We start from the raw sequence: 12,459 nt of genomic DNA, 5'->3' as shown, positions 1-12,459 counted from the left end.
TCCTTGCCAAAGAACAGACAGCATTGGTCATCTTCATGGTGAGGGATCCAAACCTAAACTTGGTCCAGACAATAGACCTGACGTCCTGCTTCCCTTGGGCATGTCCCTGCGCACCTCCTGCTCTGGAATTGTGTCTGGGTGATGGCTGGGGTAGGAGTGTAAGATCTCATGTGTAGGTGGAGGGGTGGGTAGTTTCTCCATGACATCATGTGTGTTTTTGTTCCCTTTTAGGGAATGGAATCTCAACCTTTCCTGAATATGAAATTTGAAACTGATTACTTTGTAAAGGTTGTCCCTTTTCCTTCCATTAAAAATGAAAGCAATTATCACCCTTTCTTCTTCAGAACCCGCGGTGAGTATGGTATTTCCTGCTTGGTTTTCATGAGGAGACTTTTCTCCTGCTTTTAATGATTTTTCTACAAAGATGTGTTCAAGAGCACACCAAATACTGGTATGAAATGAACGTGGCAAAGAGAAGAGCATACAGAAAAAGTTTACAAAAAAGCACAATTTATTTATTTATTTATTATCTTATGGAGATTTTTTTTTACTGAGAAACTTAAAACTTGGATTTATCAAATAAAACCAATTTCTGCGGTGAAAATCAAAACCCATATAGATGAAAAAAGTTAACACTGTCTGGGTCAAGCAAAACCCAGAGAATATATTGGTATAATTGAAAAATTCTAGGCTTTTCATAATTGACCTTTTTATACAAAATGACCCATTAAATTTATAGTTTGTGTCAGAAAAGTACTTTTAGAATTAAGATTAGGCCAAGGCACTGTTAATCTAACCAGAGATACCTACTCCTGGCTTGTTCTAGAACAGACCTGACAGTTGATTTTTTGAGGATGCTGTGACCACCATTAAGACAGCCTTGTATCAGAGCAATTTGATTAAAGAAAAAATCAGGAATAAAAAGTGTAAGGTGATTTGGGGGTAAAGGGTAAGAGCATGAAATTACTCCATCTTTTACCTGTCAGCAGGAGGGTGGCCTGTCATTTTCAGTACTAGATGAAGAAAATTAAGCAGTGTCCCTGAGACTACCTGTTCTAGGAAGTTCTATTTATTTGTTTAACATCTATGTGCCAGGCCCTATTCTAAATGCTTTCCAAATATTAAGTTAGTTTACCTCTGTAACAACCCTACGAAGAATTTAATCTTACCATCCACTCATTAGATGTAGAATTATACACAGAGAAGTTAAAGGGCTTGCCTGTAGCTGGGATTTCAATCCCAGAAGTCTGGCTGTAGAGTCCAAACTCTCAACCACCAACCATGCGGGGTTCCTTGTTACTCACTTTTTACCTCTGTTCTGTACATGGTATCCCTTTAATCTCTCTGAATCACTGCTTTCAACCTTGGTGGCCGGTCACCCCAAAACCTGCAGCAGATCCCTCTTGCATTCCTGATCAGTCTTTCTGTCTGGCTTTCCAGCCCTTGGATGGTTCGCCACCAGTCCAACCCGACATCCCCTCCATTGATTTCTGGTTGCATTCTTCATCCTCTGTGTTGCTTTTGTTCTCAACTCCAGCCTACATCAATGTTTCCCTTTGCAGAATTCTTACTGTGGTGGTTTTCTATGCAGCAAGATTTTTTTTTAATAACAGTTGGTCTCATTTTCTTGATTAAAATAAGATTCCACAGGACAAAGACCATGTCAGTGTCACAACGTATCTTGATGCCTTGCACATAATAACTAGTACGGGATTCAAAGAATGTGTTTGTGAAAACCTCACCTAAATCAAAACTATTTAAGATTACTTTTTCCTATTGGAATCAATGTGTGTGTCTGGGGGCAACATGGAAGCAGGAGATGTGTTCCTGAAATGCAGACATTTATCACCATTTCAGTGCACTGTGGCTTTGATCCTGCCTTTGATTTTCTTGGCATTGTATGGACACTTCCCAGGCAGCATAGCATATTTGACTGTTTAACCTCTCTCATTGTGTTTTTATCTCATTTAAATCCTGTTTCAAATCTACCAGCTTTGGTACCTGGTTTTCAGTGCTAACACTATTACTAAGTAGATGCCTCCTTGTCATCTTTAGAGTCCATCAAAAGAATTTTAAATTAGAATACCTGTGAAGGTTAAATAACCCCGTGGTAGTTCCAGGACCACTCTGAAGTTCTCTTGTGCCTAGAACACCCCCACAGCAGGGAAGGGCCTGGCATTATTTCTGTTTACAGCTAAAACAGAGCCTTCATGTGACTGCAGCATGAACACAGTTCTGCTGCCCTTGGCCACCAGCCTTGAAACTATGTAATGCTTGACAGGCTTTTAAAATCTGGGTGATCTTAAACTGTTTCCATTTATGTGGCATAAAGTGAACTGCATTAATATTTTTATATTGTACCATTTAAGTTTTCTTAAGATACAACTGCACTGTAGTGAAAATCAGCATTGAACTGATGTATTTTATACCCTTTCTAGCAGTACCTGGCACAGTATAATTATATTTTATTGAATTATTGAATGAAGAAAATGTCAAACTGTCCTAAAACTAAAAATATATTATCTTTCTTAATAGCCTGTGACCTGTTGTTGCAGCCAGACAACCTGGCCTGTAAACCCTGTAAGTACAACTATTCTTAATCTTTCAAATCTCAGAGTGTTGCCATCATGATGGTATTGGGGTGGCCTCTGGGTGCTCACTTTGGGTCCTGCCTCTTTCCAGTCTGGAAGCCTCGGAACCTGAATATCACCCAGCAGGGTTCAGATATGCAGGTGTCCTTCGACCATGCACCGCACAACTTTGGCTTCCGTTTCTTCTATCTTCATTACAAGCTCAAGCACGAAGGACCCTTCAAGCGAAAGACCTGTAAGCAGGTGAGCTGCTGGGTGTGCATAAGGGAACACGGTGTGTTTTAAAGCAACCCCTGAGCCACTGGAACTTGGGCAGCTCAGTGTGAGCATTAGGCTTTGTTGGCTCTCAGTGGTTGGTAGATATTCCAGAATGTTATCACTGAGTATGTCTCAGGGCCATTTTGCTGTCATCCCTCATTCCCTAGTTATCTACATCCCAGTTGTCCCAGTGGTGATGCAGCCTGGTAAAGGTATTGCCAAGAAGTCAAAAGAATGAAGTATCTCTAGTTTGTTCTTCTATAATTTAAACATTCATCGGGTGCTAACTATGTGGCAGACACCAGCTTTATGCTCCTGGAATCCTTTCCACTCAGTGAAACAGAGGCTGGTGTCATCCCCACTTTACAGGTGGGGAACCTGAGGCTCAGGGAGGTCAACTGGCTTGCACAAGGTCACACAGCTATTGAGTGGAAAAACCAGATCTAGGAGCCAAGCTCTACCAACCCAGGGGCCACTGATGTTATACATAGGCCAAAGTTAAGTCAATAACCAAGTTCTTAAACTGGGAGCAGTCAGAGGAGTGGGAAATGTTTTGTGGAATTTCATAAGACTGTCCTCTGTGAGCACCGAGGGCGGCTTTTGGTAATGGTGACAAAAATCAGCACCTTCCTAGACATGCTCCAGTGAATGTTGGGTTCTGTCATAATTTTGTTCTCCTCCTGGCTCTCACTTCTATCATTGACTTTCTTTGACTTTCTGCCCATGTTAAAATTATGGCAAATAAAATACATATAAACACAGTAATTTCTTTCCCCACCCTTTTATAAAGGGTGTTCTAACTAGTTTCTTTGTTTTCAAACCAAATATTCCTGCTGAGGATGCTACCAACTAAGCATAGAATATGACCGGGGTCCTGGGCTCTCCTGGGCCTTTTATCAAAGTAAAGTTCAAGGCCGGCCCGTGGCTCACTCGGTAGAGTGCGGTGCTGATAACACCAAGGCCACAGGTTCGGACCCTATATAGGGATGGCCGGTTTGCTCACTGGCTGAGTGTGGTGCTGACAACACCAAGACAAGGGTTGAGATCCCCTTACCGGTCATCTTTAAAAAAAAATAAAATAAATAAATAAATAAATAAAAATAAAAAAAAACAAAGTAAAGTTCAGATAACATGTGGCAGATAACACAGTTGCTTTCTGATCTAATCATACCTGAAAACTGTGGTCAAGACTGGTAGCAAATCTCCTCAGCTCTGGGTGAGAAAAGTCCTGATGAACTTTTTGCACGAAGTGAGTTTTTAAAGTGTTCTTTTGCTTCTTTGCAGGAGCAAAATACAGAGACAACCAGCTGCCTCCTTCAAAATATTTCTCCAGGGGATTATGTAATTGAGGTATGTATAACTCAAGAAAGACCTATTATTAATTCAACAGAATGAATCCAGTTCGTGTAGAATTACAACTGTTTACAACACTAAAATTTCAAGCCACTGAAGGTCTGCAGAGTTATATTTTTATATGGTTCTTAACATGCTTTTTAAAAAGTTTATACATAATTGATCTTTGATCTTTTCATTAAATATTTCAATAAATATTCTTATATAGCCATATAGTCCATATATAACCAAGCTTTAAAATTTATATGTAGTATTCCTGCATATTACAAAGATATATTTTAAAAATTTTAGCTTTACAAAAGTTTTTTTTTTTTTTTTTTTTTTTTTCCGGTGACCGGCGCTCAGCCAGGGAGTGCACCGATCATCCTTATATAGGATCTGAACCCGCGGCGGCGGGAGCGTCGCCGCGCTGCTAGCGCAGCACGCTACCGAGTGCGCCACGGGCTCAGCCCTACAAAAGTTTTTAGTGCTGAAATAGCAAAGCAAAGTTATACTCATTACATCTACCTGTACTTCTCTAGGGTTTCTGTTGATGTTCTATGTCAATATAAATGAGTTCTAAACACCACTTCAAAGAGCATGTAAATGATGTGTTTCTTTTCTTTTTTAGATTATTTTCCAGTATCAAATTGATACCACAAAAATAGGAATAAAAGGAAAATAGAAAAGGAAATTAACAATTTGTCCATGGCCCCACTATTCAAAGACAAAACAACATGTCTTAACATTTTGGTAGAAACGCTAGTTTTGGCATTCCTTGGCAGCAGTGTGTAGTTTTGGACTGACACATTTTCTTAAAGCATTAATGGAAGCCCAGTAAAATTAGTAGTGGGATGCCAGTTTAATTGAAAATTGTCAGAATGTGGGACTTACCAACTGAATTCTGCAATAAATAAACAGCCTTTTAATTCATGTCCTTGGCAGCAGTGTGTAGTTTTGGACTGACACATTTTCTTAAAGCATTAATGGAAGCCCAGTAAAATTAGTAGTGGGATGCCAGTTTAATTGAAAATTGTCAGAATGTGGGACTTACCAACTGAATTCTGCAATAAATAAACAGCCTTTTAATTCATGAAAAGAAACATGATAAAGTTTAGAGTTTGGAGTTGATAAAATGGCAGTGAACCTCAGTGTACTTAATGCCTAGTCTCAGCCTGGTAAGTGATTACAGGTACCAGCAGCTCTCTGTTCCCTAAGCCGTTCTCTTTTACTTGTGCCCCTTACTTGTGCCCCCCACCATGGGAAAATGGATGAAATCACCATTTTTTCCCACTTACCTGGTAGACATAATTTGTTGAGGTGCTGTCACTTAAAAAAAAATAATACAGCATCCTTTGTTTTGCAGCTGGTAGACGACACTAATACAACAAGAAAGGTGATGCATTATGCCCTAAAGCCAGGTAAGAATTTTTTTGTTTGAAATTTTGGCTCTATACTACTGTAGACCAAGGTATCTGATACTTTCTATACTTCATGGTTTACAAAAGCAAAACAAAATTCGGCTCATGTCTGTTAAATGATGTTCCATCAAATCTGGCTTTCCTTCCATGCTAATGTAGATGCCTGGAAGATCAAAGCCAATGTGGTGTGTGTCACTGGGACTAACAATTGTCCTCAGAAGAAAAATGGTAGGAGGGGTGGTTTCCTTAGGCAAAATTCTCACTCAAAGGTATTTAATGTCCATACAGACTCTTTTAACTGTTGAATTGTTTTCTATAACCCTTTAAAAATGAACTGTTGATTCCTTTTATAATCACCAAACCAGTACTAAAGAAAGATGGTTGTGGGATCTTAGAACCTGTTATGCAGCTTATGTTTAAAAAGTAAAAAAAAAAAGGTATTTCTCTTTGAACTTGTTACAGTGCCTAAGATTAAAAGCTTCCCCTTTGAAATTTTCCCAGTGCATTCCCCGTGGGCTGGGCCCATCAGAGCTGTGGCCATCACTGTGCCGCTGGTTGTCATATCAGCATTCGCAACGCTCTTCACTGTGATGTGCCGCAAGAAGCAACAAGGTATCTCTTTGTGTGCAGTGTCTCCCTAACAAGGGGCAGGCCAGGGGTTGCTGCCAAAATAGAGGGATATTGGGAGCACCTGGTTCCACCAGGCTACCTTCTGGGAAGCCTCATAGCTCCTAATCAGTTCTCTATCTACTGTAGTTCCCAGAATTAAAATATATGGCTTTTAACCTCAGGATCCACTAAAAGGACAGATACATTTCTGTTCTCAAGCTTGCAATAATAAATTCAAGGACATAAAGGAAGTCTAAAGTATAAAGGATATTGGTAGAGCTTGATCCTTTAAAAGTCAGAGAAAGCCTTCTGGGAGCTAGAAATGATCTGTGTCTTGGTCTGGGGGGTGTTTCACAGGTGTATACTGACATAAAAATTCAATTGAGATGTACACTTAAGATTTATTCACTTTTCCTTTGTAAATTGTACCTCAATAAAAACTTTAAAAAAAAAGAAAGGTCAGCTCTGCCAGTGCTTAATTGGTCTAGTAGGTACACTTGGTTCCAACAGCCATGGGCACTCTGCTGACCAGGGAGGCCTCTGCGGCATTTCTTGGCTTATCCAAGGTCAGATTCAGGTTAGGAACAATTTTTGACCATTTGTTGCTCCACTGCAGAAATCAGCTGTCCCATTCCCAGCGATGACCCAAGGGGCTGATGGAGTTGGGGGACTGAGACTGCTCTAGGTGAATGTGTCAACTGTTCTTTCCTGAAGGTAGCATTGGGTTCTGAGTAATAGGGAGCAGGACTAAGTGTTGCTCATAGGTATCCACCCTATTTTCTTTTCCAATTTAGAAAATATATATTCACATTTAGATGAAGAGAGCTCTGAGTCCTCCACGTATGCTGCAGCACTTCCCAGAGAGAGACTCCGGCCGCGGCCAAAGGTCTTCCTCTGCTATTCCAGTAAAGATGGCCAGAATCACATGAACGTCATCCAGTGTTTCGCCTACTTCCTCCAGGACTTCTGTGGCTGTGAGGTGCAGAATCTGAAGTCTCTTCTCTTACCCTGGGCAGGACACATGTCTGTACTCTCTCCTTGATGCCATCTCTTCTCCTCCAGACCTCCTTCAGAGAAACCTGCCCTGGACTAGTGCTATGTCTTCCAAATTGGGGACAGTTTTGCAGTCTTCTTTCAGTCTGTCCTACCTGTTACCAGCACTAAATGTTTCGTAACACTTAGCTCTAACCCTGGCATACCGCTGCTCAAAAGCCACCTGGCAGGAAGTTTTGTAAGCATTAAAAAGACCAGCAGCTGCCATGGGAACATGCAGCTAGGGTGGGAGGTGTCATTCAAGACATCCTGGTAAGCATGTTCAGGACAGAAGCCCCATTGGAGGGTCAAAGAGAGAATGGCAGGTAAAGTAGTGAGTTTAGACAATCCTTTGGGGGAGTTTTGCTAAAAAGGGGAATGGAGAATGGGGCTACCACTGGAGAGGATCATGGGGTCCAGGGAGTAATGTTTAACAGAGGGCTCTGTGAGGTGGTTTGACCATGGAGTGGTAAAAAGTCGTGGAAAGAGAAATTGGTGATGCTGGAGAGGGCAGTGCCTGGAGAGAACCAAGAAGTGGGAAGGGAGGACTCCCAGAAAACAACGTGTCAAGTGCTCAAATTGTCTGCTCTGGTTTCTTAGCTGTTCCCTTGAGTTAATCTATAAATAGACATTAGATATTAATCTATTAATGGACGTTAGATATTAATCTATTAATATGTAGCTTTTCTATAATGTCATAGTGTTAATTTTTAGAGTGAAGTCTGGAACTCTCATGGAAGGCACACCCTGTTTCTTACAAATGCAAGAATTGTATAATAGTTGTGTAATTGGGAGTTATTTGTGCTTTGAAACAGCCCACTGGCATAGTTCTCAGAATCTCTCCACAGGGTGAGGCTGCCCCCTGGTGTCAATAAAACATATTTACAAGGCTGGCCCAGTTTCCCCTGTGTGAAAGCCATGAGCTTGGCAGATCAGCACCTATTGAAAAACAACCATACACATTGTTTTCAAATACCACAGACAATTCAGTTTGCTCTATTTCGCAAGTAATTTGCCTCTGAGGAAAACACTCTTCCAATTATGAGTGTAATATTTACAGTAGAAAATTAGGAAACTAGAAAAGGATGACAAAAAATTGCCTATAATCCCAATCTGGAGAAAGGAACCACAGTTAATGTTCAATGTATTTCCTTCTAGTCTTTTTCTGCATAGATGAACTCACACCAACAGTTTTGCATTTTGGGCAGACTGGAATGATTTTTTTCCTATCTCAATAATTTTCTATACAATTAGTAGTTCTACATAAATTGCAATTTTAAATAGCCAGTGATAAATAATATTGATTCACCATAACTTAATTAATTCAAATTGTTAAACATCTCGGTAGTTCAATATCACCCCATTTCTGATGATTTCCCAAGGATAGATGCCTGGAAATGGAATTCCTGAGTCATAGCTAGGAATATTTTTTAGATGCTTGATATATACTCTCAGTTAGCTTTTAGCATGTATAATATTAGCAAGAATTAAGGAAAATATAAGATAATTCAGGATTATTTTCATCAGCTGGATGGATGTTGGGGCTTTCTTTCCTTTGGTAACATCTAAGAGCAGAAGAGGAAAACAAAGTCATTTCAGAATGCCCCCCTCCCTTGTAAGAGACTGTGGCTTCTGTGTTTGGTCATAGCCAATTTCTGAGTTACAGAAGGAAAGATGCCAGCACGATCACCAAGAGACATTTTCAGCAGAATCAGATGAGAGTGGTCTGAGAATATAAAGCCCTCTGAGAAGCCATGCATGCCTAATTTTCCTTCCTTTGTCAAGGACCCAAACCTCTCTACCAGACTCCCCTTAGGGTTACAGGCCTTGTAGAGATATGACCCTGCAGGCTTCTATGAAACCATGGAGGGAGGTGCTAGTCACTCCTGAGTAAGTTAACCAGAATGGCCATGTTACTTCCATTCACCACTGTCCTCTCTGTTGACCAACTGGTAACCAGCATGGCTGACCCCAGGGCTATGAGAATGGCTGGAGAGGTCCTCTTAGTCAGTCATGCCCTCTGGATGTGAGTCACCTAGTACTGTTGGTGACTCTAGCATCCAGGCCTGAGCCCCATCTCCCAACTCACTTTGAGGTCACTCTTCCATGTCTTCCTCTCAGAGCCTGCCAGCCTTCTCTCCAGGATTTGTCCCTCCCATTTAGGCAGCCTGACTTAGTAGATACATCAACCCTGTTCCTCCGTATTCTGTGCTCTCTCCCACACTGTAGGTTTCTTGAGGGCGTCCTATGTAGTGTATGACTTGGACAAGTTGCCAACAGCTCTATGTTTCTTTCTCCTCACTTGTAGGGCAGAAGTGGTGATGACCTCACATTATGCTAAAATGAGCTGATGGTTGGCAAGCCCTTACAGAGGGCCTGGAGTATGAGCTTCACCCACAGAACCTTAGCTATGCCTCTTGACCTGGTAACCCAGAGCCTACACATAGCTGTGCTGATAATGGTTATGGGACAGATGATGTGACATCCTGATATTCCCATTCTTGCTACTTGGTTCTCTAGGCTCTTCCCGAGCGTTCTGTATAGGTCAATGAGGTGCCTTGTTCTCTTTTCCAGGTGGCTCTGGACCTGTGGGAAGACTTCAGCCTCTGCAGAGAAGGGCAGAGAGAATGGGTCATCCAGAAGATCCACGAGTCCCAGTTCATCATTGTGGTGTGTTCCAAAGGCATGAAGTACTTCGTGGATAAGAAGAACTACAAACACAAAGTTGGCGGCCGAGGCTCAGGGAAAGGGGAGCTCTTCCTGGTGGCGGTGTCGGCCATTGCTGAGAAGCTCCGCCAGGCCAAGCAGAGTTCATCCACAGCGCTCAGCAAGTTCATCGCAGTCTACTTTGATTATTCCTGTGAGGGAGATGTCCCCGGCGTGCTGGACCTGAGCACTAAGTACAAACTCATGGACAACCTTCCCCAGCTCTGTTCCCACCTGCACTCCAGAGGCCACAGCCAGCCCGAGCCAGGGCAGCATCCGGGACATGGCAGCAGAAGAAACTACTTCCGGAGCAAATCCGGCAGGTCCCTGTACGTCGCCATCTGCAATATGCACCAGTTTATCGACGAGGAGCCCGACTGGTTTGAGAAGCAGTTCGTTCCCTTCCATCCTCCCCCACTACGCTACCGGGAGCCAGTCCTGCAGAAGTTTGACTCGGGCTTGGTTTTAAATGATGTCGTGTGCAAACCAGGGCCTGACAGCGAGTTCTGCCTAAAGGCCGAGGCGGCCGTTCTTGGGGCAAGTGGGCCGGTCGACTCACAGCCGGAGGGCCAGCGCGGGAGCCTGGACGAAGATGCTGAGGTCCGGCCTGCGCCTGACGGCGGCTCCGCCCTGCAGCCCCTGCTGCACTCGGTGAAAGCCGGCAGCCCCTCGGACATGCCGCGAGACTCAGGCATTTACGACTCGTCCGTGCCCTCGTCAGAGCTGTCTCTGCCTCTCATGGAAGGACTTTCAACCGACCAGACGGAAACGTCTTCCCTGACAGAGAGCGTGTCCTCTTCCTCGGGCCTGGGTAAGGTGCTGTTGGGTCGGTGCACTTTGGTCACACTTCTGAATACGTCAAAGTGTTTTTCAAATTTTGGTGCCAACTTACTAGGCAGTGAAACCTGATGGGAAGTAACATAACTCTTTTGATAGTCTCGATTTATCTCCGGTATTGGGAGTACTTACATGTTTGTGCTGTAGAAATACTGATGCTAAATTGTGGTGAGCTGCCCAGACCCTGCAAGGGGTGTTATGTAACATATGGTATATGCATTATGTAAACTTTATGTACTCCAAAAACATTAGAATACCGAAACACGCCAAGGGTGTTGGGTAAGGATCTGTGGGCCTGTGTCTTTGTCGGGACCTGTAGTGTTCACCACCCCACTCCCTCCTGTTGTATTTAAAGCTATGTCCATTGAGCCTGGGGTTCATGGTTGCAGTATTCTCTCCATCCTAGCTCAGCACAGGGCCCTAGGTAGGAGGACTGTGTAGGAAGACCCATTTCCCCAGGGAGCAGGATATTGTCTCAGGCTGCTCCTTACCATGCCTGTAACCAGTTGGAGTCATACGTGGAAACCCTTGACTCTCAAGGAATGTCTCTTTCTTTCTCATCTAAGGGGACAAGAACCTGTTAGGATGAGAGTACCCTGTCTTGAGCTGGTTGGGATGCCTACCTCATTTGAGCAAAGCCCGGAGTTCAAACCCTTATCCAGCCACATTATATGAGCCCCTGACCTACTGAAATGCAATGACTGTGACTCTGTCCTGTCTTCTCTTCTTAGGTGAGGAGGAGCCTCCTGCCCTTCCTTCCAAGCTCCTCGCCTCTGGGGTGTGCAAAGCAGAACTTGGTTGCTGCAGCTACACTGATGAACTTCACGTTGTTGCCCCTTTGTAATGAAACGAAAGAGTCTAAGCATTGCCACTTTAGCTGCCGCCTCTCTCTGGCTCCCAGCTCATCTCTCTGGTTGTGTGGCCCACTTGGAGCTGAGGTCTCATTCAAGGATATTTGGAGTGAAATTCTGGCCAGTATTTGCTACCGCTTGCCCCAACCCTCTCTACCAGATATCTTGGCAAAGTCTCCGATTTTCTAAAACCATATGGAGTCTGAAAGTCATGTCCATAAGGTCTGACAACGGCTTGCCACATTAGGTCAGTCCTTGGATCAGAGCCTGTTCTGGGAGTTGGAGAGAAAACATGTAAAGAGACACAGGAAGATACCTGCACTGATCATTAAGGCTTTGTTGAGCTCTGCAAACTTTGCCTATTCATTGTTGACTACTTTCATTTGAAGTGCTTTGTGGAAAAAGCAGTTTTAATGTCATAGCCACAGAAATCAAGTCAGTATATCTGGAGTCCATATCATATTGCTGATGATGTTTCTATTTTTGATGTGGAATTTACAATGCCATGGGTGTTAAATAAGCTTTGAGTTAAAGGTCAAAAAAGTGACTGAATATACAGTTGCTTTGTATAAAACGAGTCTCTATGTATTACTGAGTGGCATGGCTGGCCGGAGTTGGGGCCACAGGGCCAGGCTGTCTTGACCATTCCATCTGGGATGGGTTGGGCAACATGCAGAAGGTACCAGACCCCTCAACACACAGAGCTTCCCCGTGGTCTGAGTAGGCACCATGCAGGGGCCAGATTAGCCTGCCAGGTTTCCCTGGGAAACTTACATTTTCTGTGCTCTATCTCAGATGTTGGTGTCTGGAAGTTTATTTTTA

At 43.1% G+C, this 12,459-nt stretch overlaps 1 protein-coding gene across 1 annotated transcript in view; it reads left to right on the top strand.

The window, feature by feature from the left end:
• IL17RD (interleukin 17 receptor D) overlaps positions 1-11,630 on the top strand; it is a 58,237-nt gene extending 46,607 nt beyond the window's left edge. The window contains exons 5-13 of the mRNA XM_063115388.1: positions 232-352; positions 2,536-2,580; positions 2,683-2,834; positions 4,134-4,199; positions 5,548-5,602; positions 6,104-6,214; positions 7,006-7,190; positions 9,818-10,760; positions 11,518-11,630. Coding sequence (XP_062971458.1) covers positions 232-352; positions 2,536-2,580; positions 2,683-2,834; positions 4,134-4,199; positions 5,548-5,602; positions 6,104-6,214; positions 7,006-7,190; positions 9,818-10,760; positions 11,518-11,630 — 1,791 coding nt within the window. The remainder of the gene's footprint in view (positions 1-231; positions 353-2,535; positions 2,581-2,682; positions 2,835-4,133; positions 4,200-5,547; positions 5,603-6,103; positions 6,215-7,005; positions 7,191-9,817; positions 10,761-11,517) is intronic.
• The last annotated feature ends 829 nt before the right edge of the window (positions 11,631-12,459 follow it).

This window comes from Cynocephalus volans, chromosome 11 (assembly GCF_027409185.1).
Source record: "Cynocephalus volans isolate mCynVol1 chromosome 11, mCynVol1.pri, whole genome shotgun sequence".
Classification (NCBI taxonomy): Eukaryota; Metazoa; Chordata; class Mammalia; order Dermoptera; family Cynocephalidae; genus Cynocephalus; species Cynocephalus volans.
This window is presented reverse-complemented; position numbering and strand designations above follow the sequence as displayed.